This window comes from Aethalodelphis obliquidens, unplaced genomic scaffold (genome assembly GCF_003676395.1).
Source record: "Aethalodelphis obliquidens isolate GAN/ISIS:26980383/991018 unplaced genomic scaffold, ASM367639v1 scaffold7, whole genome shotgun sequence".
Classification (NCBI taxonomy): domain Eukaryota; kingdom Metazoa; phylum Chordata; class Mammalia; order Artiodactyla; family Delphinidae; genus Aethalodelphis; species Aethalodelphis obliquidens.
Window position 1 is genome coordinate 36970438 of NW_020837951.1, and position 24116 is coordinate 36994553.

Genomic DNA, 24116 nt, shown 5'->3' on the forward strand with positions numbered 1-24116 from the left:
ACACACACACACACACACACACACACACACACACACACACACACACAGTCTTCAGGAAACCAGCCTGAAAGGATATAACTTCCCACTGCAGGTAACTGTCTCCTGAGATTCAAGTAGGGGAAGAGGAGGGAATGGAATTATATATGCTTATATGCATGAATATCCAGCTTCATAGTCAGAGGGGGTATGTTAAAGGGTATGATCAAGAAAATTATAAGGTATTCAAATTCTTACGTACTCTGTTGGTCTCCCCAGCCCAAATAGGTCCAGTGACCTAAGAAAACCACAAGTGGTAGCAAAGAAGAAGAGTGATAGACAATTTTAGGACAAATTCAAAGAACATTTTCCATCCCACCAATTATTATATACCTTACCTTACTTGAGCCTACCCTACTTGTATTCCATTTATTTTTCATAACATGTAGAGGGCATATGCCTTCTACCAAGCAAAGTACTCTTGCTCTCTGCAATTCACTGTATAGAGAATAACAAAAAACTACTGCTTCCGGGGACTTCCCTGGCAGTCCAGTGGTTAAGACTCTGCACTTCCAATGCACGGGGCACGGGTTCGATCCCTGGTTTGGGGAACTAAGATTCCACATGGCACATAGTGCAGCCAAAAAATTAAAAAATAAATTATAAAAATAAAAACTACTGGGCTTCCCTGGTGGCGCAGTGGTTGGGAGTCCACCTGCCGATGCAGGGGATGCGGGTTCGTGCCCCGGTCTGGGAGGATCCCGCGTGCCGCGGAGCAGCTGGGCCCATGAGCCGTGGCCGCTGGGCCTGCGCGTCCGGAGCCTGTGCTTCGCAGCGGGAGAGGCCGCAGCGGTGAGAGGCCCGCGTACCGCAAAAACAAACAAAAACAAACAAACAAACAAAAAAAAACCCTACTGCTTCCATACTCTTTTAAACCTCCTTCTGGCTGAGGTCTCTCTTAGAACAACATCACTGAGGAGCTAATATACTGTTCCATATTCAAAATGAGAAAAATTTAATCAGCTTCTAAGAAACCTTTCCTTACCTCTATGTTCACCAAACCTGAATCTACTGCAATATATCTATGAGAAGCTCAGACCTGGTTACAGTGGGAAAGTGAGTGATTCCCTTACCCAAGAGTGATGACATCCAATTTTGCTGCTCTCTATTGAAAGTTAAAAGGCCAAAGAATGGGCTTCCCTGGTGGCGCAGTGGTTAAGATTCCGCCTGCTAATGCAGGAAACACACGTTCGAGCCCTGGTCCGGTAAGATCCCACATGCCACGGAGCAACTAAGCCTATGCACCACAACTATTGAGCCTGCGCTCTAGAGCCCGTGAGCCACAACTACTGAAGCCCACACACCTAGAGGCCGTGCTCCGCAACAAGAGAAACCACTGCAATGAGAAGCCCGCGCACCACAAGTAAAAGTAGCCCCTGCTCTCTGCAACCAGAGAAATCTTGTGCACAGCAACAAAGACCCAATGCAGCCAAAAATTAATTAATTAAAGAATCAAAAAATTAAATTAAATTTAAAAATTAAAAAAAAAAAGCCAGCGGGCTTCCCTGGTGGCGCAGTGGTTGAGAGTCTGCCTGCTAATGCAGGGAACACGGGTTCGAGTCCTGGTCTGGGAGGATCCCTCATGCCGCGGAGCAACTGGGCCCATGAGCCACAACTACTGAGCCTGCGCGTCTGGAGCCTGTGCTCCGCAACAAGAGAGGCCGCGATACTGAGAGGTTCGCGCACCGCGATGAAGAGTGGCCCCCGCTTGCCACAACTAGAGATAGCCCTCGCACAGAAACGAAGACCCAGCACAGCAAAAATAAATTAATTAATAAACTCCTACCCCCAACATCTTCTTAAAAAAAAAAAAAAAAGCCGCTTCCCTGGTGGCGCAGTTGTTGAGAGTCCGCCTGCCGATGCAGGGGACACGGGTTCGTGCCCTAGTCTGGGAAGATCCCATATGCCACAGAGTGGCTAGGCCCGTGAGCCATGGCCGCTGAGCCTGCGCGTCCGGAGCCTGTGCTCCGCAACGGGAGAGGCCACAACAGTGAGAGGCCCGCGTACCACAAAAAAAAAAAAAAAAAAAAAAGCCAAAGAATGGTATTAATCTCTAGTCTTCCAATATGTAATAAAACACTGTAGCGGGGACTTCCCTGGTGGCGCAGTGGTTAAGAATCCGCCTGCCAATGCAGCAGATACGGGTTCGAGCCCTGGTCCGGGAAGATCCCACATGTCGTGGAGCAACTAAGCCCATGCGCCACAACTACTGAGCTTGTGCTCTAGAGCCCGCAAGCCACAACTACTGAAGCTTGCGCACCTAGAGCCTGTGCTCTGCAACAAGAGAAGCCACCGCAATGAGAAGCCAGCACACCATAACAAAGAATAGCCCCTGCTCAATGCAACTAGAGAAAGCCCACATGCAGCAAAGACACAATGCAGCCAAAAAAACAAACAAAAAAAAAACCACTGTAGCCTATTGGGCGCGCAGAGATAGCCACTTTTTTCTGAATTGCCTATAAGTTTTTTAATAAAATCCATTAAAACACAGAGGCTTTGACAGAAGAAAACTGAAAACAATTCCTACTCATTTTTCAAGATTAAAAAATTCAATATTAATTAAATTTAAATCCTATCCCACAGCTGAACTGAATTTGAGGCAACTAATATGACAAGGAAATCACTAAAAATGGGCCTTTATCCCAAGAAACAAGGAATAATGTGGCTTCATAGTTAAGAATATGGATACAGAAATCAAAGCTAAATTCTTCTGGCTCTGCCATGTACTAGCTATAAGATCTTGAAAAGGTTATTATAGATGTTTCCTCATCTGTAATTTGAGAATGATAATAATATGAGTCTCATTGGTTTCTGTAAGGATTACAAGAGAAAATCCATGTAAAGTACTTAGCACAGGTCCCCAGAAAAGAGTAAGCAATTTGCATTTCTTGTTGTTTTGTCATGTTGCCAGATTTTTGCTTGCCTTATAGGTTACTAACAAATAGGTAGCAGGAAGATCAGCACACTCCAACAGTTGTAATGCCAGCTGAAGGATCAACAACGTCTGGGTTAAAAAGTCCTCAGAGTTCTGAGGGTGCAGCTACCTTAATTAAATGTTTGCCCTAAGACGCAAAATTCTGGAAGCACTGAATGATTCCAACACAGGCTGGTTTCACTACCTGAGTTAACTCCCAATCCTGGGGAAATGGGATTACAAATCAGTCACAGGCTGTGTAACTACACAGGGAGAGTTTTCTTCCTATGTACTCACCTTTTTCCTACCACCTATATCTCTTTCTTCTCATGTTAGTTTAGTGTGCAATTTTTAAATTTTTAATAATTTATTTAACTTTCTAACCATGGAGTGGAGGATAAAAATTCTCCTAGGCTATAGTGCAGTTGCCATAGCAAACATTAGAGGGTAATTACCTTGTTTCTTTTTAAAAGAAAACTGAAAAATAATCACATAGAACTTCAAAATACACCTATCAAGCTAGATGGCTTCAGGCAAGTGACAATGCTGCGTCTCACTGAAACTCTGGGCCCAAATAGTGCTCTCTTTGCATTACACAGCCTCATTCTTGAACACCCAACAGCACTGCATAGCAGTTTCTTGTACATAGTAGGTGTTCAATAAATATCTCTTGTATGAATAAATCAAACGAATAATCTGATCCCATCTACTGGGTCCATCCCTAAACCATGAAAATAACAACAGTTATGCTCTCTGACTAACTAGTTCCCTATTCTCACTTCAGCCTGGTACCATTGTAAGAGAAATAACACCAGTTTAATTAGGCCAAGTTTCCTTCCTCACCCCAAAAAAGCACTAAAACATATCAGTAGTCAGTAGAACAATTACTGTGGATAGTTAGGTTTTGCTAGGCATAAGAACCAAGAAAAGGAGGGCGGAAATGTTCCAGGAAAAGAAATTATACATTCAAAGGCCCATTCAGTGAACTGAAAATAGTTCCAGCGTTACCTGAATGAGAAGCTGAAGGGTTATGGAAGAACCTGATCAAAGTGAGTCTTAAGTACATGTATGTTTAGAAATTTAGTAATGTTAGGAGTTTGTAATTATCTGGAGGATAATACAGAGCTATCACAGCTTTTAAGCAGGGGAGAGACAGGATCAGATTTGTCATTTTAGAAAGAGAATGGTGGTACAGTGTGGCCACTGGTTGGTACAGTAGGTAGACTGAAGACGTGTCAGGGAGGCTAGTAAGAGGCTATTGCACTGACCTAATGATGGCTTGAACTAAGGAAGTAGCAGAGGGAGCAGAGAAAAGTAGATACATTCATAAGATACGTCGGAGGTAAAGTCAATACAGTTTGATAAGTAACTGAATGTGGAAAGTGAGGAAAATAAAGCCTAGATAATATTGCCCAGGTTTTTAGCTTGAGCTACTGGGTGGATATGACATCATTCATTAAAAGAAATACAAAAGAGGGGAAGGTTCAAAGCGGTGATGATGAATTTAATGTTAGATGTATTTATCGGCTTTGTGGTAACTATGAGACATCTCAAATGACTATATCTGGTAGACAGCTGGATATATGAGAAAAGAGATGTGGAGCAGAAGACTTGGATGTTTTCAGAACACAATCTCCCATGAGGACAGGAATTTTTCTTCTTTGTTCCTTGCTATATCCTTAGTGCCTAAACAGTGCCTGGTACAAAGCAGAATCTCAACAAATATTTGTAACTGAATAGATAAAAATTAAATAAAAACAATGAGGTAGAGAGTATAGGATAAGAAAAAGACTGTATATAGGAGAAGGGGGGAAGCTATAGAACAGCCACATTTAAAAAGCAGACAGACAAAAAAAAAAAAGAACTGACAATATAGTGTTGGAGAGGCTATGGAGCATCTAGAAATCTCATACGTGGCTGGCAAGAATGCAAAGTGGTAGGCCTCTTTGGAAAATAATCTGGGCATTTCTTATGAAGTTATACACACACCATACAATCCAGCAATCCCCTTCCTATATATTTACCCAAGAGAAATAAAAACATGTTCATACAAAATCCTATATACAAATGTTTACAGTTGCTTAATTCATATTCACTAAAAATTGGAAACAGAAGTATCCTTCAGCTGATGAATAGGTAAACAAACCATGGTACATCCATACAGTAGAGTACTACTCAGGAATAAAAAGGAATAAACTAGTGACACACGTAGATGAGTCCCAAATGCATTATGATAAGTGAAACAAGCCAGGCTCAAAGCTACATATTATATAATTCCACTTATATGACTTTCTGGAAAAGGCAAAACTTAGGGACAGAAAACAGATTAGTGGTTGTCACAGGCCAAGAATGGGAGAAGTTGACTATAAAGGGTTTAAGGGAATTTTTAGGGTTGATGGAGCTGCTCTATATCTTGAGTGTGGTTACAGTTACATGACTGTATGTGTTTGACAAAATTCATAGGACTGTACACTAAAAGGGAGAATTTTACTATATGTAAATTATACATTAATAAATCTGACTTTTAAAAAAAGGAAGAGTCCACAAAGGAGTCTGCAAAGAAGCTGGAGAGGAAGAAAACCATGGCATTGTGGTCCCTGGAGTCAGGAAAACAAGGTTTCAAGGAAGGAGTGAGTGGTTAACAAGTAGCAGCGCTACAGAGCAGTCAAAATAAAACTGAGAAAGTCCTACTGAATTTAGAAACAAAAAAGTTACGCATCATTTTTATGACAAATTTTAATGAATGAAAGCTAGAGCACAGTCTGTTCAGAAGCAAATGGAAGGAAGCACACGCAGTGGAAAATGGAGACATCAAGACATTCTACAATTCATGCAGTAAAATGTTCAACGTAAGCAAGGTGGAGGGTATTACTTATCACAGGACATCAAAAAGGTAGTAAGCAGAGAAAAGATACTGGCCAAACGAGCTGCAGAAAAACCTCCAAGTACATTAAGAGCGTATTAGAAAACCAGTAACATTCTCAAACTGGGCATTCACACATATCAAATGAGTGTCAAACTGGAAATTTTAATGAACAGGCTAATGTTTCCTACCTCCCTGGAGCTTCAAACCTCTTCAAGCTCACTTACTTAACAAATGAATAACCAATTACCCTCTAGCTCAGTGTCACCTTATGCTAAGAGAAAGGCTGTCTAGAAAACTAGAGCCTCTACTGGCAATGACATTTTATTTACAATGTTATGAGCTCTCTTCAGATATATTAGCATACCAAGTATACGACAAGTCCAAAACCAAGGAACTCTGGATACTTCAAAACTATTCCTAAAATTCCTCTCTACTTTATCTCCCGTGTCCAATCTGTCAACAAGCTTAGTAATTAAGTCTATTTAAGTCTCCTTCCTACTGTCCCTTCCTCATAGGTTTTACTCTCCTTATCAAAGAACTTATTACCTCATGCCTGAATTATTACAGATTTTTGATTGGACTTAAGACCTTCTAATCTCTGTCCCATTCAATCTACTTAGCAGACTGCAACAAGACGAATTTTCCTAAATCCAGCTTCTAATCACATCATTACCCTTTTAACAACTTACAACTCTTTATAAAGGAGTATATTTATCTCCCTGGCTTTCAAACCCCTCTATAATCTGATACCAAATAAATATCAAAGCTCACTGTTAACCAGTCCCGCAAAACAAAGTTTCTGTTATGACAAACAGATTGTCATAGTTCCTATGCTTGCCATACTCAGGAGATGGAGAGATGAATAAGCCCAATTTCTCCTATCTGTCCCCCAACTTCTGAAGCTGGAATATCCTTCACTTCTATTCCTTCTTGGTGTAATGGAAATGGTTTGAGCTTTGGAACCAAATAAACCTAAATTCAAAGCCATCTCTTACTAGCTGTGTAACCTTAGACTGGTTAACTTCTCTACACTTCTCTTCATCATCTATAAAGAGTGAAGAGTAATACCACTTACCTCTCAGGTTTGCATAAGCATTGAAAAATCACAGCATTTAATTACCATGTTCTAGACAAATGGTAATTACTCAATAAATATTCCCTATCCTCCCTTATATAACTGGAATTCATTCATAAGTTCCACTTAAACAACTCTCCTTAAACAATGAGCAACGACTCTAGTACAGTGTCTCTATTAACAATCAAAATAAGAACCGTCCGTCTCTTTCTTAAAAGCTAAACATACACCAACCCATATGATCCAGCCGTTCCACTCCTAGGTATTTAACCAAGAGAAGTGAAAACACACGATCATGTGAATGTTCATATTAATTATAATAACTGGAAAAAACCCAAATGCCTATCAACAAGTGAATGGATAAACAAAACGTGGTATACCCATATAATAGAACACTACTCAATAAAAAGAAACAAATTACTGATACACTCAACAAAATGGAAGAATCTCAAATCCTTCTGCTGAGTGAAGGAAGCTAGACACAAAGGACTGCATGGTGTATGTTTCTATTTTATATAAAACTCTAGGAAACCAAATTTAATCTATAGTGATAGAAAGCCTATCAGTGGTTGCCTGAAGCCAGGGGTTGGGAGAAGGATGAATGCAAAGAGCATAAGGAAATGTTTAGAGGTAATGGAAATGTTCTGTATTTTGATCATGGTGGTAGTTTCACTGGTATATACATCTATCAAAACCAATCAAAATGTACACTTCAAATGGGTGAATCTTTTGCATGTATATTATATCTCAACAAAGTTGATTTTTTAAAAACACCTGCCTTAGAATTTGATTCATTTTATTGCTTGCCTTAGTCCTATGCATCCCATCTCTAGCCTAGGTTGTAAGTTCCCTGAGTGGAAGATCCAATCTTATACTCCCTTTTGGTCCTTCCAATGCTCGGCACAGAAATCCTAGACTTGAAGAAGTTAACAACTGAATAAAAGCAGGTTCTTCTTAATCTTAGAAAGCAGTGTCTTTAAATTTTAAGAAGAATTACTTGAGCCTCTTGTTTAAAATGTAGATTCCTAGACCATACTCCCATAGATTCTAATTCAAAATGCCTGGAGTGGCTTGGGCATCTACATTTGTTGTTGTTGTATCTGCCTTTTCAATAAGCAACTAATGCCAAATGATTCTTGAATTACATTTTGAAAAACACAGCTACAGGATTTGCTATATGAAAAAAGCCTGTCTCTCAAACAGAAGCACAGTGCTCCTGCGCTGATGGAAGGAGACAGCCAGATGAGCTATCCTACTGAGCTTGGAGACCAGCTCACTGCGATCATACAGGGAAATGAAACAATTCTAGCAGGTCCAGGATCCAATTAAAAATGAATCCTCTTTCCAGTAAGGCAAAGGTTCTGCACTTATCCCTGTTGACTAGGCTACAGCAACACAGGCTTCTGCCTATTTCATCCTGTTTCTAGTGGAAAACGTAAGAAATCAGAAATAGTCACATTAAAAAAATAAGGTCCATAAGTATCAAACAAAACACCCCCAAACAACTATTACATCACCAATTAATAGTCCAGTGATGGTCAATTTTTCTATGACAATGAAATGACAGAAGATTTGAGCCCTAGACTTGAAGTGAACAGCCATCTGTCTAGAATAGCAGTGACAGGACTCACCTATCAATTACTAAATTGTAGTAATTACCAGGTAGCTCACAAAGGACAATAAAGTCAAACATTAGAAATTATTCCCTTCCTTTTTCGAGACAGTAGATTTCTTTCCATGGAAAACAGTAAAGAACCTATAATTAAGAAAAGTACTTCAAACCTGACATAGGGGAATAACAAAAAGAAACTATTGACCAAACTTCCTTGTGAATATAGATACAAAAATCCAAAATAAAATAGAAGCAAATCAAACATAGCATTACATCAAAAGAATGCTTTAAAAAAATACTTTTACCATAATCAAGTAAATTAAAGGAAGGCAAAATGATTTATTAATAGAAATTTATTAATGCATTCATCGCTGTTTGTAAGTCAAAGGAAAATACCCATGAATAACTAGGCAAGTACTATTAAGGCATTTTGAAATGTTCAACATCAATTCATTTTTAATATGAAAGCTCTACTGAGGTATAAAATGCAGAAAAGTACACAAATGATAAGCGTACTGCTCAAAGAATATGTGAACACACTCAAGTAACCAGCACGCAGATCAAGAAACAGTATTACAGCACCCCCAGCAGACCTCTTGCTACCCTTTTTCAGCCAACTTGTTATTTCCCTCACTTCCTCCAAGTCTTTACTCAAAAGTCATCTCACTGTAGCTTGTATACTAACCACCTTATTTAAAATTATAATTCAATTTCAGTTCTAGCATTCCCAATTGCTTTTCACCATCTACTCTTTTATTGGTCCACTCTCTTAACATCCTGTATAATTATTATGTTTATTGTCTACCTCCTGCCACCCAGGATCTTTGTCTTTTTGCTTCCTGATATATCCTAAGCACCTAAAACAAAAGCTGGAATGTGCCCAAAATTCTCTGTAGAAGAAAAGGACTCAGAGATACAGGGACACGGGGAGGGGAGGGTGAAAGGGCAGTATGGCTGGATGTGAGAAAAGGAGTATCAACACCAGGAATATAAACAGGTACAATCTTTCTAGTGTATAATTTGGCAATATCTAACAAAATTTTAAATGTGCATATTCCTTAACTCAGTAATTCCACTTAACAGAAATGCATTAATTCAACTAATTTTACTGAGCAAAGTTACTGGGGATACACAGATAAGCATTTTCCCTACTCATGAAATTTATGGTCTAGAGAAGAAAATAAATATTAATCAAATAATCATACATACCGAGTAAGTGATGTAGGAAAGGTAAATACATAGAGGTACTAAAAGAATATATAATATGGGAGGGGGGATCCATTTGCACATTTACAAAATCGAGGAAGTTATTATCATAAAGTCGGAATAGTAGTTATTTTTACAGAGGAGGAGACTGTGATTGGGAAAAGGCATGTGGAGGGCTTTCTGGGGTGCCTGGCAAAGGTCTATTTTTTGCCTTATATTAACTCATTAAAATAAACATTTGTTTTATGAGGTTTATATATATATATATATATATATATATGTATTTTCATTCTACAATTAGATTTTTTTAATGCAAACTGCTCACATCACTACAACCACCACCATCTGGTTGCTTCATTCTCCTGCATAAAGCCTTCAAAGGTTCCCCATTGTCTTCAAGATAAAATACAAACAGCTTGCTTCGGCACTCAAACCCTTCCTGACATGAGCACTCTGTGCCTCTCTAGCCTCATCTCTAACCCCTTCCCCACTCTTATCTCCTGCCTTCAAGCCACCCAGAATTTAACATACTTAAGTTATGCTTTTTCATCTTAGTGTCCTAGTACCATGAACTCTTTTCTCCTTTCCTTGACTGACTCTGACTCATCTTTTAAAGCTCAGTTTATTTTGGAGTTTTGCAGGGAGGGGAGAATGGATAGGTAGAGCACAGGAGAATTCTAGGTTAATGAAACTATTCTATATGATACTATCGGGGTGGATATGTGTCATTATGTATTCCTCAAAATCCATACAATATGTAGGGATGTAATGCACAACATGATAAATATAATTAACACCACTCTATGTTATATATGAAAGCTGTTAAGAGTAAATCCTAAGTTCTCGTCACAAAAATTTTTTTCTTTTATTTTGTATTTATACAAAATGATGGACATTCACGAAACTTATTGTGATAATCATTTCAGGATGTATGTAAGTCAAATCATTACACTATACACCTTAAACTTATACAGTGCTGTATGTCAATTATATCTTAATAAAACTGGAAGAAAAAAAGAGAAAAACCCCATAGAATGTATAACACAAAGAGTGAACCATAATGAAACATATGGACTTTGATTTTAAACTTTTTTTTTCAATTTAGATATCATTTTCTCTAGGAAGCTATTCCTAACCATCCCAAATTTGGATTAAGTTTTCTTCCTCTATACTCCTCTACCATTTACTTATCACATGGTACTAGCTACATGTTTCTTCCTCTCTGGACTTGAGCTCCTTAAGATCAAGGACTTTTAATCTCTATACCCCCAGTGCCTAGCATGATTCTTGGCATGAGGAAGAGGTGTCCAATAACTGTTTGTGTAATGAACAAGTCTATCAATTGTTCATGTCTATCATAATTCTGTCAATCATATTTTATCAATCAAATTCATTTCTTACCACTTTGTACCAATAAAATCTATAATAAGAAGCCATAAGATGACCATGCTTTTATGGGAATAACAGTCACTCATATATCTATCTAACTATCTATATATATATACACACAACACACACTATGCCCAGATTAGGTACTTAAATGTTGTAATCAAATAAAACTTTGATACATTAACCTGACATTTTTAACATGCATAATTGTGTAACATAGTAATTGAACAGAAATGATGATGAGTTGATGTAATGACTGCAATTAGCCACATCAAATTCTTTCTGGAAGATGGCAGGATAGAAGTAAATAAATAAGTGAGTCAGAAGACTACAATTAAGATTATTTTTAACAGCCAAACCATATTGTTATAGTCTCTCTTTTCTTTGTTAGTTTGCCAGCACCTATAATTAGCATCAGTATCAACTGCTCCCACCAATACCACATGTACAATGTATAACTCATCACCCACTCTTACTGACAGAAGTCCTAGACCCACTGCACTGCCCTACTACTAAAATAAGACTTCCCTACACTCTAAGGAGGCCGTAACTAGTATATTTTCCTGTCTGAGAGTCCGAGTCCTGGACGAAACATACCAGAAGATATGGATTACTACTTTACTCCCACTACCCAGGAAAGAGTAGTTCCAGCCAGGAAGAGGTTCCTTGGCCAGGAGTGAGAGAGTGGAGTGGATTACCTTTTGAATTCTCCTTTCATACTTTTCATTTATCCTACTATGAATATCTTTCTTTTCAACCGGTACATTCTGATTAGCTTCTTCAAAAGTCATTTCTAAACTCATCTCCCTGGAAAGCCTTCCTGAACAAACTACATGCCATTCTTAACCATTTGCTTCTTTGCCTCCTTAACACTTCCCTCTCTATTTCCAAGGTATTACTACTGAAAACAAACTGAAAGGAATTGTCCAAAATTTTAAAATATAAGCAGAAACACAAGTTGATAAACCAGAGAAGGAAATTTGAACAGGACACCAAACAAAGAGGAGGGCCCAGTTATCAAGAGACAAAATAGGAAGTCAGGAAATAAAAGGCCCAAGACGGTAGAGGAAGAAAAGACAGGCTAAGCAGGCAAGCAGGAAGAAGATTCTGAGTGAATCGCGGCACAGGAACAGTTGCTTGTGGCTCTCTGCAACAAGATTAGTAGGAAAGCTGGTTATAACTAAAGGCCAAGGAGGAGAAAGCACTCTCATACTTTGCTAGTGGCGGTGAAAATAGTACAGCTTCTAGAGAGGACAATTTTGTAGTATCTTCCAAAATGTTAAATGCATTGTTAAATGTAAAATGCTTTGACCCAGTAATCTCACTACTAGCTATTCATCCAATATGTATACATGTATGAAATCATATATGTGAAATGAGATCAACTGCAAGCACTGTACCAGCATATATTGGAAGCAACTTAAATGTCTGTTAATAGCAATTCCAATCCTAAGTATATACCCAATAGAATTGAAAACAGGCATTCAAACAAATACTTGCACATAATTACTCACAGCAGCACTATTCACAATATCCAAAAGTTGGGGTAAAAAACAAATGTCCATCCACTATGAATGGAAAAACAAAAGGTGGTATATCCATACAATGGAATATTCAGTCATTAAAGGAATAAAGAACTGATATGTGTTACAATCTGGAAGAATCTTAAAAACATGTTAACTGAAGAAGCCAGTCACAAAAGGTCATGTACTTATGATTCCATTTACATAAAATATCCAGAATAGGTAAATCCATAGAGACAGAAAGTAGATTAGTGATTGCCCAGGACATGGCATTAAGCAGGAACAAGGAGTGACTGCTTAAAGCCCACAGGGCTCCTTTAGGGGTGATGAAAACGTTTTGGATTCACATAGAGGTGAGAGCCCCACAGCATTGAGAATGTACTAAATGTCACTGAATTATACACTTTAAAATGGTTAATATTATGTGAATGAATTTCATCTTGATTTCTAAAATGTCCATGTTAATAGGGACTGGATCCCTACACGTAGTATATATCATACATTGTTAAGTGAAAAAAAGCAAGGCATGTAACACGGTGCAAAGCATACTACCATTTGTGAGGGTGGTAAGTATATGTATATACTTACGTATATATACAGTAAATGGCAATAGTGGTTGCTTCCGGGCAGAAACTGAATGGCTAAAGGATAGGGCAGTGAAAAAAAACTGTGCCTCATAGCATGCACTGTATCTTTTGATATAAAAATGAACCTTATGCATGTGGTTCTTTGGGAAAAAAAATAATAAAGTGGGACAGGAGGAATTAGCCCTAGGTTTGAGGTAATCAAGAATCAGTTCTCTAGGGAACACCAGAATGATTAGGATGCTTTAACAAGAGCCAGAATAGGAGACTCAGATAAAAGTGGTAAATAGTGGAAGAAAAATGGCGAAGAATGAATATGCGTTAGACCTCTGTCTTCTGGGATCTGAGAAATGAGAAGGGGTAAAGAGGAAAGTGATGAGGTGGGAGAATCTGCAGGATAGAGGCCAGCTGGCCATGCAATCCTACTTTCCTTCAGGGCATGTAGTCCTTGATAAATAAGTGAAAGTAATCAGTGACATAAGGCTTGCTCTTCTGCTTCCACTGTTCACAGAAATAGGTCTTTAGTCATAGCCACAAAAAGTTTAAGTGGCACAAAACTTTCAATCCTACAGCAGATTTAAAAGGAGAGAGGACGCTATGTGACAAGGACACTAGGTATCTGAAATAAAAGAAAAGGCTCCCAAAAGAGTGAATCTGCCAAACTGGGCCAGCTGTGAATATCTTCACTCTTTGAAGAAAACTGTGTACAGCAGAGGGACTCAGTTCCTTCTGCAGATTAGCAAGTACAACTTTGACATCACTCTACTCCCTCCAAGCCAACATGCTCAGCATATAATTTGGCATTTTTAAAATCCTTTCCCCATACTTTTCATTTATCCTACTACGAACAAGCTTTCCTTTCAATCAGTACATCTCAATTAGCTCCTTAAAAGTCATCTCTAAACTCATCTCCTTGGAAAGCCTTTTTGAACACACTTATGCCATTCTTTACTATTTGCTTATTCCGTGCCACCTCAGCACTATACTCTCTCTTTCCAGGTTATTACTGGTCATTAGTTAAATAACACTCAAGGTCATTAGTTAAATAACACTCAAGGTGCTACATTTGTGTATTTGTCCTCTTCTCACCTGTGTCTAGTTTATGAGCCAGGTCTCCCGACTTTCCCCCCCTCCCATTAATTCTTCCTTGGACCCCACAAATATACTCTCTGGTCTATGTATCTACTCAGTAAGAACAAGAATACTCCAAGAAAATAGAGAAACCTTTAGGAAGGAAGAAACAAAAAGATGTGATGGATAAACTTGTACTTAGGAGCTTTGGACTTCTTTTCTGTAAAGCTTGTCTGGAGTCTCAAAGCTTTACAAGAGAAATTAAGGAAAATATGACAATTCTTTTTCTGTCTGGCATCTGCTAAAAAGTCTTCATTTCTACTAAGGATAAACATGAGCACCCTCATGCTTATAAATTACCTTACAATATAGCTGACAAAGCTTTAGCTATTGTCGACCTCACATCTCAGTTACCAGAATATGAGTGTAGCAGCCTTAAATACAGAAGGATCCCAGGAATCTACAAGCTCTGGAGAAAATAAATTTCCAACCCTCCAAAAAAAGAATGCTATCATCCAGCAAATACTACAAATTACACTCTTTTTCAATAATAACTGTTTTCCTTTTTTTCCCCCAGAAAGGCCAAATTGTTTTTCCCTAAAATCTAGGTAGGATGAAGTCTCTCAGACACAAACAACCAGGCTTCATTCCCTGGTATCTAACACATCAGAGAGTGAGACTAATAGCTGTGCAGATTCCAAAAGAAACAGAAGACCATGTCCCTACCTCCTGCAATTCACCAGGCTTGTGGAGAAAAAAAAATCCTGTCACTCGGGGAGCAATGGAAAGTCTAAGAAAGTTTAGAGTACATTACTAAACTCTATTAGAAAATAATGGGTGATGGGCTCATGGGTAGTAGTTCCATTATTATGCTCCAAAACTTATATATATTACATGTATTCTTTCACATATTCAAATAATGCATAATTAAAATTTTAATTTAAAAAAATTAAAATGTTGGAAGAGTACACACTAAACTGTGAAAAGTAGTTATCTCATAGTAGATTGGACAGGGGGTATTACAGAGAATTTTTTCATTTTCTCTATTATACATTTATGAATCATTTTAAGATTTTTCTAGTGAAAATGTGTTTCTCTTTTTTTAAGTTTAAAATAAAAGGCACTGATTTAGTATGCTGGAAAAAAATTCTTCACAACACCATGCGAAGTGACTACCAAGAATTCAAACTCTGTGAGGAAACTAACACATTCTGTGAAAATAAACTGCAGGAAGTTCTTAACCCAGTAACAAATGTGTGAAAGTCATTCTAGGAGGGTGAATGAGGACAGAGGAAATATTCCTATTGTATTCAAGGCCAGGATTTCAGGGAAACAGACTTTTGCCCTGGAAAGCAACCCAGAAGGTAAGCCATCTACTTCCCTATGGTTTCAATAAATTCTTAAAACATAGTAAGAATCCAAAAGGGTCACTGATCAAGAAGTATTCAAATCTCAAATATAGTCAGCTATGAAAATTTTATTGTAGTAAATGGTACGCAAGACCAATTCAAAGGATGGAAAGAATAATCAAAAGATATCTCTCATGTATATATGTATGTTTAGACAAGTGTAAAACCTCTCAAATGACTCATAAGAAACTGCTAATGATGACTGTGAGGAGAGGGTCCAAACGGCTGGGTACGGGAATGGGAGGGACACCTTTTTCTGTATTCCTTTTAACATTAAAATTTTTGGTACCAGTATACATACTATCTATTCAATGAATGAATTAATTTTAAAATAAAAAGGCAGGGACTTCCCTGGTGGCACAGTGGTTAAGAATCCACTTGACAATACAGGAGACAGGGTTTGATCCCACATGCCACGGAGCAACTAAGCCCACGTGCCACAACTACTGAGCCTGCACTCTAGAGCCCGCAAGCCAAGCCACAGCTGCTGAAGCCCGCGCACCTAGAGCCGGCACTCTGCAACAAGAGAAGCCACCGTGGCATGTACATATATACACTACCAAATGTAAAACCGACAGCTAGTGGGAAGCAGCTGCATAGCACAGGGAGATCAGCTCAGGGCTTTGTGACCACCTAGAGGGGTGGGATAGGGAAGGTGGGAGGGAGGGAGACGCAAGAGAGAAGGGATATGGGGATATATGTATAGCTGATTCACTTTGTTATAAAGCAGAAACTAACACACCATTGTGAAGCAATTATACTCCAATAAAGATGTTTAAAATAATTTTAAAAATTAAAAAAAAAAAGAGAAGCCACTGCAATGAGAAGCCTGCGCACCTCAAGGAAAAGTAGCCCCTGCATGCCACAACTAGAGAAAGCCCATGCAGAGCAACAAAGACCCAACACAGACAAAAAATGAATTTTAGTTAATTAATTAATTAATTAAAAAATAAAAAGGCAGTAGCCAATGTGTTTCTGAACAGCAAAATATTGGGTTGGCCAAAAACTCCTTTGGTTTATAAGTAAAAATAAAAGATAAAGTTTTCATTTTCACAAAGAACTTTATTGAACAACATATTCACCCTTTTATTCCACTACCTTCTGCCATTTTTCAGGCAACTTATAATTCCATCTTCCCAAAACTTTTTATCTTTTTGAGCAAAGAGCTGTTCTAGGTGCCTTTTACAATCTTCCAGGAAATTGAAATTTTTTCCATTAAGAGAATTTTGTAAAGACTGAAGTAAATGGAAATCCAAAGGTGCAATGTCTGGTGAATATGGTGGATGAATCAGAAATTCCCAGCCAAGCTGTAACAGTTTTTGCCTGATCATCAAAGAACCATGTGGTCTTGCGTCGTCCTGATGGAAGATTATGTGTTTTCTGTTGACTAGTTCTGGACACTTTTTGTCAAGTGCTGCTTTCAGTTGGTCTAATTGGGAGCAGTACCTGCTGGAATTAATTGTTTGGTTTTCTGGAAGGAGCTCATAATAGAAGACTCCCTTCCAATCCCACCATATATACAACATCACCTTCTTTGGATGAAGACCAGCCTTTGGTGTGGTTGGTGGTGGTTCATTTCTCTTGCCCCACAATCTCTTCTGTTCCATATTATTGTACAGTATCCACTTTTCATCAACCATCACAATTTGTTTTAAAAACGGAACGTTTTCATTACATTTAAGTAGAGATTTGCATGCGGAAATATGGTCAGGAAGGTTTTTTTCGCTTAACTTACGTAGACCCCAAATATCCAAGCGATTAACATAATCAAGCCGGTGCAAATGATTTTCAACGCTTGATTTGGATATTTTGAGTGTGTCCACTATCACCCACGTGGCATAACACTGATTGTTGTCAATTAATGTCTCGATTTGATCGCTATCAACTTCAACTGGTCTACCTGACTATGGAGCATTGTCCAGAGAGAAATCTCAAGCATGAAACTTCGCAAACCACTTTTGGCAGGTTTGATCAGTCACAGCACCTTCTCCATACACTGCACAAATCTTTTTTTTTTTGCATTTCAGTTGTGTTTTTACCTTTCTTGAAATAATAAAGCATAACATGCTGAAAATGTTTTCTTCCATCTTCAATATTAAAATGGTTACCCAAAAATTCACCAATTTTGATGTTTTTTTAAAAATGCATGCTGATATGACAGCTGTCACAATACGATCTAACAAAATTGTTTTGAAAGAAGTTAAAGACAGCTAAGCACTACTAGAGCCATCTTACGGAACAACACCAAATGAACTTTTTGGCTAACCCAATAGGTCCCATGAGATTTTTGCCATCAAGGGGTTGTACAGTGGCAAGAACATGGACCTTAGAGTCAAACGGAAGTTTTAACCCCAGTTCACCCACTTCCTAGAAATAAGTGATGCAGAAAAAGATAACTGGTTGGGAGATCTGAAAAAAATCTCTCCGTGCTGCTCTTCCCAATACCATGTAAAGTGGCTACCAAGAATTCATAACTAACAAGGAAACCAATATATTCTGCAACTTTTAATCACAGCTGACTTGAGAAAGCAGAATTTTAACCTAGAGGGCAATAAACAGAACCCTCAAAATCCATGATATATATTGAAATTCACATTATGACAAAAACGACTGTGAAAGTTATAGAGTTAAAACATTTCTTTTATGAGGTAACACTGCAATGGATAGAGCTAAAGGTCAGCTGGTGTAGGGACTAAACAGCCCACTTATAAAGCCTTGAACTTATGAATCGCATAAGTATTATATTATGGTTTTGAGGAGTGGATAAATTTGTATTTAAAGGCAGGGTGGCAGTGTCCCAGAGGAGACTGAGGTACAGGATTGAGTTTAATAATTTCTCCGGTCTCCCAGGACTACCTTGGGCACCTACACCCCAATTTCAGTGCAGGGCATTGTTTAGAAAGTTAATAGAAATCCTAACAACTCAATATCAGAAAAACAAACAACTTGATTTAAAAATGGGCAGACATTTTTCCAGAGAAGACATACAGATGGCCAACAGGCACATGAAAAGATGCTCAACATCACTAATCATCAGGAAAATGCAAATCAAAACCACAGTGAGATACCATCTCACACCTGTCATAATGGCTACTATCAAAAAGATAAGAAACAAGTGTTGGTGAGAATGTGGAGAAAAGAGAACCATCGTGCACTGTTGGTGGGAATGTAAATTGGTGCAGTCACCATGGAAAACAGTTCCCAAAAAATCTAAAAAGAGAACTACAAATGTTCCCCAAAAATCTAAAAATAGAACTACCAAATATCTAACAACTCCACTTCTGGGTATTTATCCAAAGAAAACAAAAACACTAATTCACCATGTTTAGGGCAGCATTATTTACAACTGCCAAAATATGGAAGCAACCTAAGTGTCCATTGACAAATGGTGAAAGAAGATGTGGGGGGTATGTGTGTGTATACACATACATATGGTGTGTATATATTTACACACATACATGCACACAATGGAACATTACTCAGCCATTAAAAAGAATGAAATCTAGCCATTTGCAGAAATGCAGGTGGACCTGGAGGGCATGATGCTAAGTGAAGTAAGTCAGACAAAGAAAAACAAATACCATATGATTTCACTTATATGTGGAATCTAAAAAACAAAACAAATGAACAAGCAAAACAAAAACAGACTCATAGATACAGACAACAATCTGGTTGTTGCCAGAGGGGAAGAGGGTAGGGAGATAGATGAAATAGGTGAAGGGGATTAAGAGGTACAAAATTCCAGCTATAAGATAAGTAAGTCACAGGGATGTAACACACAGCATAGGGAATATAGTCAATAATATTATAACAACTTTGTATGGTGACAGATGGTAACTAGATTTATTGTGGTCATCATTTCATAATGTATAAAAATACTGAATCGGGCTTCCCTGGTGGCACAGTGGTTGAGAGTCCGCCTGCCGATGCAGGGGACACGGGTTCGTGACCCGGTCTGGGAAGATCCCACATGCCGCGGAGCGGCTGGGCCCGTGAGCCATGGCCGCTGAGCCTGCGCGTCCGCAGCCTGTGCTCCGCAACGGGAGAGGCCACAACAGTGAGAGGCCCACGTACCGCAAAAAAATAAAATAAAACCAAACAAACAAACAAAAAATACCAAATCACTATGTTATACACCTGAAACTAATATAATATTGTACGTTAATTATAATTCAATAAATAAAATAAAAATTTTAATAATTAAAAAAAGAAGTTCTAGCAGACCATGCTAATGTCTTTTTAAAAATTTATTTTTATTGGAGTATAGTTGCTTTATAATGTTTTAGTTTCTATTGTACAGCAAAGTGATCAGCTATAGGTATACATATATCCCCCCTCTTTTTTGGGTTTCCTTCCCATTTAGGTCATCACAGAGCATTGAGTAGAGTTCCCTGAGCTATAGGTAGGTTCTCATTAGTTATTTATTTTATACATAGTATCAGTAGTGTATATATGTCGATCCCAATATGTCAATCCCAATCTCCCAATTCATCCTACCCACCCCCCTTGGTATCCATACATTTGTTTATCCATACGTTTGTTCTCTCTGTGCCTCTATTTCTGCTTTGCAAATAAGATCATCTATACCAGTGGTCCCCAACCTTTTTGCCACCAGGGACCAGTTTCGTGGAAGACAATTTTTCCACAGACCGGTGGGGGGATGATGGTTTTGGGATGATTCAAGCACATTACATTTATTGTGCACTTTATTTCTGTTATTATTACATTGTAATATATAATGAAGTAATTATACAACTCACCATAATGCAGAATCAGTGGGAGTCCTGAGCTCGTTTTCACTTGCCACTCACTGATAGGGTTTTGATATGAGTCTGCAAGCAATTGATTTATTATGGTCTCTGTGCAGTCAAACCTCTCTGCTAATGATAATCTGTATTTGCAGCCACTCCCCAGTGTTAGCATCACTGCCTCAGCTCCACCTCAGATCATCAGGCATTAGATTCTCATAAGGAGCGGGCAACCTAGATCCCTCACATGTGCAGTTCACGGCAGGGTTTGAGCTCCTATGAGACTCTAATGCTGCCACTGATCTGACAGGAGGCGGAGCTCAGGCAGTAATGTGAGTGATGGGGAGTGGCTATAAATACAGGTGAAGCTTCGCTTGCTCGCCTGCTGCTCACCTCCTGCTGTGCAGCCCAGTTCCTAACTGGTCCGTGGCCCAGGGGTTGGGGACCCCTGATCTATACCATTTGTGCTAATGTCTTGAAGGGGCCTGCCATGGAACAGTAACATGACACTGCAAAAGGATATAGAGGATAGGCTGGGTTCTGTCCCTTCAAAAGTTATGGTAAGGGATTCTTTATTCCTTCAAGAAAGATTTACCTACTACATGCTCTTGAAAGCTAATACTAGTTGTGACTGTGAGGCCACTAAGTTCTCTAACAGATGGATCTCTTGATAGGCAGGGGCTATCAGCATGGTGGATACTGTCATCTGGAAAATAAGTAATACAGAAAACAAATTGCTAAAGAACAGACCACAGGATCTGGTACCAGCCAAGCTTCCATTTTATCTGGAGCTGTGCAAGATAGTTAGGTCTGATGGTCAGAAGTGTCAAGTCCTCTCAAGCTGGTAAAGTTGGTAAAGTGCTAGAGTGACAGATAGTCACATAGTTTGCTGTACATGATCATGCCTTGACACAGTGAGTATTCGTCAATTGGGTCCACTCCTTGTGGCATGGACCCACCAGAAAGAGGTGGACAAAATTTCATGTTCTGGGCTTCCCTGGTGGCGCAGTGGTTAAGAATCCGCCTGCCAATGCAGGGGACACGGGTTCGAGCCCTGGTCTGGGAAGATCCCACATGCTGTGGAGCAACTAAGCCCATGCACCACAACTACTGAGCCTGTACTCTAGAGCCCGTGCTCTGCAACAAGAGAAACCAAGATAATGAGAAGCCTGCACATCACAACGAAGAGTAGCCCCTGCTTGCCTCAACTAGATAAAGCTCATGCGCAGCAACGAAGACCCAACACAGCCAAAAATAAAAAACAAATAAATTAATTTAAAAAAATTTTCATGTTCTGCTAGAGTTCACCATCACCTGACTAGGAAAACAAGTCCTGTTCCTCATCGAGCGGCAACTAGAATACCCCACAAGCGTAAATCTAGTCTCGTTTGAGGTAGGTAGAGAAATGGAACTAATAGCAGCATTGGCTGTACCTGCCCAGAGTTTTGTATTTGGTTGATTCTAGCAGGGGAATTACACCATCATCTGTAGAGCAGGCAGTAATCTAATCCTTCAGGTGAGGAATATCTGGTATACATATAGAATGGCCTATTTCTCTGCCTCCCCAAACAGGTAGAATATTAAAAATAAGACAAGTCATAGCATGGCAGTGGACAGTTTTAGATGGAGACCAAGAATAATATGACATAAGAGGAATATTTGAGTGTAGTGCAGACTAGGGATACAGCATGTCAGGCCTGATGGATTAAGAGTAGTGGGAAGCACTAACACCTCATGCTTCCTAAGGATCCGTAATATCAGCACGATGGATCACCAGGAAATATAACACTAAGAGTTGAAAAGGAAAAAAGGGCAAGACATTTTACATAAACATGTCTCTTCTGGGCATGTTTGTGAAAGAAATCCTTTTGAAGTTAGTGGTGGTCAAATAAGATATCATAACAAGGTAGGCAAACTGTATTACTGACAATGCTTCTGAATGTTTGGTCACTGTTATTCATGCATGTGACTAACATCCAACTGTTCTGAACTGATGCATTCTTTAAGAAAAATTTTAAACAGGACGTTGAGTTATGCCCTATTTTACTAATTTAAAAGACTGATTCATACTCAGGAAATTTTGGTTTATGATCCGACACGGCACTATTAATAGGCAATATTGTAACAAAAGCAGTGAAGCAAACCTTTCATAGACAATCGGAGAAATCTCTTTGAAACATCAATGATGGGCTGTATCTCAATCAAAATTTCAAGCTTGCTTAAAGGTCATATTACAAATGAAAAAACAGGCCCCAAAACTTATTTCAGCCACAGTAATTTATTAGGAGAGACCTTAGGGATATTACTAACAGAAGAGACACAACTTTAAGAGCTACTTAGAACTCTCAATGAAGGAATCACTAGTACTGTTGAACTAAAAACTGTGTCAAACTCAACAACCAACCATCATTCAATTAAATCTCAAATCCAAACTAAAAAAGTAAATCTACAATGACCTGCCAATATAGATATTGTCAGGCCTGGGATCATTTTTTAAAATAAATATTTATTAGTTTTTAAATTATCATAAAATAAATGCATTTGGAGAAAATTTAGAAAGTACAAAAAAGTATAAAGAAAAAACAAAATTTACCCACAATCCTACCACCGAGACCCACTATTAAAAATATTTCCGGGGGCTTCCCTGGTGGCGCAGTGGTTGAGAGTCCGCCTGCCGATGCAGGGGACATGGGTTCATGCCCTGGTCCGGAAAGATCCCACATATCGCGGAGCGGCTAGGCCCGTGAGCCATGGCCGCTGAGCCTGTGCGTCCGGAGCCTGTGCTCCGCAACGGGAGAGGCCACAGCAGTGAGAGGCCCGCCTACCGCAAAAAAAAAAAAAAAAAAGGAGGAGAGGAGAGGAGGGAAAGCTCTTTACAGAAGATTGACAGCTGTAAAGCAACTATACTCCAATAAAAATTAATAAAAAAATGGTTGAGGGTTTTGAACCCAGAAACAAAAAAAAAGACTGACCGCTCCTCAATGTAAAGGCATGATAGAAAACCATCATTTTGTGACCAGCAATGTATTGAATAATAATAAATTTAGGCCATAATCATAATAGATTCTAAAATTAATAGATGAAAGGCTATGAGAAAATAGGTTATACACACACAGTCTCAAAGTATTACCCACCTAACCCCAACAGTTTACTTATTAATTACAAAGGGGAAAAAATACCTTAATACTGGAGAGATCTGGATAACATCATCTGAACTAATAATTAACATAAGCATCACAAATAAAGGGACAAACTGATATCAGCTCTGCAGTAACCAGAACTAATTATGAAGAAACAATCAGACAAATCCAAATTTTAGGAAATTTTGAAAGGCAATTTAACTGGATCCTTGTCAGCTGTCCAGCAGAATGTTTATGTTGATATGGGAATAAACAACCTTTTGGGAGAGCACTTGTTGGTGAAGAGAGGTTACACAGTCCCTTCTCCTGTTTCTCCTCTCTGATTCCAAGTGAGGAGAAGTTCCAAGACTCACAAAGACTGGGGTTGCTTGCAAGAATGGGAGCCAGACAGGTTGGAGGTCTACTTGGGTGGAAGAATTGCTGATCTGAACCCTGTACCTACCTAAGTAGACAAAAAGAGGACTGGATAGACGAAGCAGAGCTGGGATATAGAGAATAGAATGAAATTGCCTTTGTTTCTCAGAGCAAGAATAAGTGAGCTCC

General features: G+C 38.8%; 1 protein-coding gene across 5 annotated transcripts in view; it reads right to left on the reverse strand.

Annotated features, from left to right (window-relative positions):
• UNC13B (unc-13 homolog B) overlaps positions 1 to 24116 on the reverse strand; it is a 226154-nt gene that overhangs the window by 111564 nt on the left and 90474 nt on the right. For 3 of the 5 annotated variants that reach the window (XM_027105593.1, XM_027105589.1, XM_027105591.1), the window contains exon 8: positions 239 to 274. The exons of the other annotated variants lie outside the window; for them this stretch is intronic. In XM_027105593.1, coding sequence (XP_026961394.1) covers positions 239 to 274 — 36 coding nt within the window. The remainder of the gene's footprint in view (positions 1 to 238; positions 275 to 24116) is intronic. 5 annotated transcript variants of the gene reach the window in all.